This window comes from Pediculus humanus, genomic scaffold (assembly GCF_000006295.1).
Source record: "Pediculus humanus corporis 1103172108260 genomic scaffold, whole genome shotgun sequence".
NCBI classification, from domain to species: domain Eukaryota; kingdom Metazoa; phylum Arthropoda; class Insecta; order Psocodea; family Pediculidae; genus Pediculus; species Pediculus humanus.
Genome location: NW_002987829.1, coordinates 586260 through 589755, shown reverse-complemented (window position 1 = coordinate 589755; position 3496 = coordinate 586260). Strand labels below are relative to the sequence as shown.

The 3496-nt window shown below is 32.0% G+C and overlaps 1 protein-coding gene across 1 annotated transcript; it reads left to right on the top strand.

Annotated features, from left to right (window-relative positions):
- Window positions 1-1900: 1900 nt before the first annotated feature.
- Phum_PHUM492200 (Cathepsin L precursor, putative) lies at window positions 1901-3220 on the top strand (the record flags this gene model as incomplete). The annotated part of the gene is made up of 4 exons (XM_002430584.1): window positions 1901-2005; window positions 2104-2256; window positions 2357-2572; window positions 2654-3220. The coding sequence occupies 4 exons, from the start codon at window positions 1901-1903 to the stop codon at window positions 3218-3220; spliced, it is 1041 nt and encodes a 346-aa protein (XP_002430629.1).
- Between the last annotated feature and the right edge of the window lie 276 nt (window positions 3221-3496).

Here is a 3496-nt window from a genome sequence, read left to right as displayed (position 1 = left end):
TCGGCCGGTACTTGTCGAATAATAATAATGATAATTTTTTTTTTTCCCTCAAAGTTTCATTTTATGTGTTGTGTTGAATCGAAGTGAATAAATAATGGGAAAAAAATACGACGCCATTTTGTTTGTTTACATATTTTTGTTGTTGTTGTTGTTGTTGTTTGTAAACATTGCGCAGGGGGAGGGAGAGAGAGAGAGAGAGGGAGGGAAAAAAGGAAAACAATTTTATTTGGCGTTTTTAACGGGTTACCAAAAACAAAAAAATTATTTATTTATTTATTTAAAAATAATAATCAGTCTCACCTTTAAATTTTAATTTGATTTGATTTAAACGTACTCGTCAATTTAATAATAATAATAAAAAAAAAAAACAAATCATTTATTTATCGTTTACTATATATATATATTAAAAACGAGAAAAAATTTCCTACTTTTTTTTTTTTTTTTTTTTTTTTCGTAAATAACGAAAAATTTTTGTACAGAATGGAATACGAGTCGAACAAGTGCGATCGATTATGATCGCTTTTCAAAAATATTGATTAATTGATTTTTTTATTGATTTTTCGAACGTAAAAATTTATTATTAATTTTAACAAGGCCGAAATTTATTAAAAAAAAAAAAAAAAAATAACTAATCACAACTAACTCATTGAAATGACGTCACGAACGCGTTCTCAATGTTTTTTTTTTTTTTTCTGGCTTTTAAACACAAAGGAAACAAAAAAAAATGACGTAGATGATGTGAATTTGCGTGTTATCATTATCCCAACATAAGGACTGGAATTCCATTGACTTACGTTGGTTTTGTGTGTATTTTTTTTGGCGCCAAAAATTTCAAAATTTGATTGATTGTCTTTCGCTAATCGGTGTACATGAGCTTATACATATTATTATTATTATATTTCAGGTTCGAAAAATCGCTCGGAAAAGCGTGAAAGACGATGCCTGGAGTAATACGAGGATTTTCCAGCAGGAAAGTGAGATTTTTTTTTTTTCTCATAAACACGTCGGATGAGATTTGATGATGGATTCCGATGCGTTTCATTCAAATTCCAGAATGAATGAATGAATGAATGAATGGCGCTCCAGATTAAGTTATCGGGATTTAAATCGTTGGGAAATCGTTGCGTGCATTCCAGGACAAATGATCGGGATTTTGGAATTTTTCACTCACGCATATCACTGGCAAGTGTAATTTATTATACTTATCATCATCATCATCATCATCGTCATTGATTAATTATTAATAATAATAATAATAATAATAATTAATACAGTAAAAAAAAAATTTTTTTTTTTTTAAATGTCAATAACGAGGATAGAATAATGAATATGTTATTGAAAAATCCCAAGATAATAAATAATTAAATAAATAAATAAATAAATCGATTGATCGATCAGATTAGATGATAATAATATTTAATTGCACGATAATAACGATGATGATGATGATGATGATAATTTTTAATGAGAAGAGATTTACGGGAGGAGGAGGGGAGGGGAGGGGAGGGGAGGAGAGATCTTTTTTCACGTTTTTTGTTTTTTTTAGGTTTTTTTTTATTTTGCGGTTCTGAAAAATGGACGGACGACGTTTAAATAAAAAAAGAAAAAAATACAAGAGAGGGAGAGAGAGAAAAGCGATTGATTGCGAATCGATTATAGCAAAATAATTAAAATCAATGATAATTATTATTATCTATCCATTGATAAAAAATTTATTATAAAAGGAATGGCGATCCGTTAATTATTTCTACTTCGTTTTTTTTTTTTAAAAAAATCGATTTTCGAGTGAGTATCGTCGCAAAAGTATTATTATTATTATTATTATTATGCGTTTCCTATCGATTTTTTATTAAAGAAAAATTTTCTTTTTTTTTTTTTTTTTGATTTTTATTTTACAGTCATGAAGTTTTTGTTCGTCGTCGGTGTTTTCCTTTTGGCTACCGTCGCGGTTGGTGCCACGAATTCATACGAAAACGTAATACAAAAAGAATGGGATCTTTTCAAGGTGAAGTAAATTTTTCGAGTCATTAAAAAAAATAAAAATGAAAAGTCATCGAATAGATGTAATAATAATAATAATTATTATTATTATTATTATTCCAGGCTCAATATGGTAAATCGTATAAGACGCCAGAAGAAGAATATTATAGAATGAGAATATACATGGATAACAAATTGGAAATCGTCGAACACAATTTGAAATTTCTAGAAGGAAAAGTCAGTTACGAAATGGGAGAAAATCAATTTTCCGACATGGTGAGAAAAACGTGACACGACGAACGCGCGACGTCTGGAATTTTTCTCCAGTTCGAAATTTTTTATTTTATAATTGTTTTTTTCTCTGTTAATTTTTAAGACATCCGACGAAGTCAACGATTTGTACAACGGTTACAACAAAATTAATAGAATGAATGCAAAACCTGGAGAAATTCCAGCTTTGCCCGAAATGGATGGAGTGCCGTTCGTTGCAAAAAACGAAGACGTACCCGATTACGTTAATTGGGTCGAAGCGGGTGCCGTCACACCGATCAGGGATCAGGGAGCTTGCGGATCGTGTTATGCTTTTGCCAGCGTAGGTTTTGTCATAAATCGGTGGCGGGTTCTAATTTGTTTTATTTTGAAAAAAAAAAGATTAACTTTTTGTGTTTTGCAGTTGGCTACTCTGGAAAGTAGACTCATGATTTACAACAAGACCGAGTTGCAATTGAGCGTACAAAACGTTCTCGATTGTTCGGGCGAATTTGGTAATTTCGGATGCGACGGAGGACTCGCGAGAAACGTTTACGAATACGTTATGGACAACGAAGGTGTAAACAATGAAACCGACTACCCGTACGAAGTCCGCGAAGGAAAATGCAGGTTCAGTTCGAAAAAATTCACGGCCAAAATCAAAGACTACGTGTCCGTGTCTTATTTCGATGAAGATGCTCTTAAAGCCGCCGTCGCAACCGGACCCGTTTCCGTTTCCATGGATGCCAGTTCTCCAGCATTTAAAAAATACAAAGGAGGAGTTTACACGGATGACAAATGCAGTTCGATGAAATTGAATCACGCCGTCGTCGCTGTCGGATACGGTACTGATCCTGATACAAAACAAGATTATTGGCTCGTGAGAAACAGTTGGGGTACGGCTTGGGGAGAAAGAGGTTATTTTAAAATTGCAAGAAATGCCGATAACATGTGCGGACTTGCCACGCGTCCCGTTTTTCCAACTCTTTAAACGAATTCATTTTTTTTTTTTATTATTAAATAAATTTATTTTTAAATAAATTTGCACCGTCATTTTTTTTTTTTTTTTGTTATAAATACCGTTCGACCGTCACGACGGCATATTTCGATATTTTTTCGATATACGATATTTTTTTCGATTATATCGATTATTAAATTTAATAGGAAATTCGTTTACCCGTCGATTTTTAAGTTATGCTTTTTGCGATGCATGAATGCTCTACAAAAAGCATACATTAAAATACTTAAGGCGTTTGGCAATAATCAA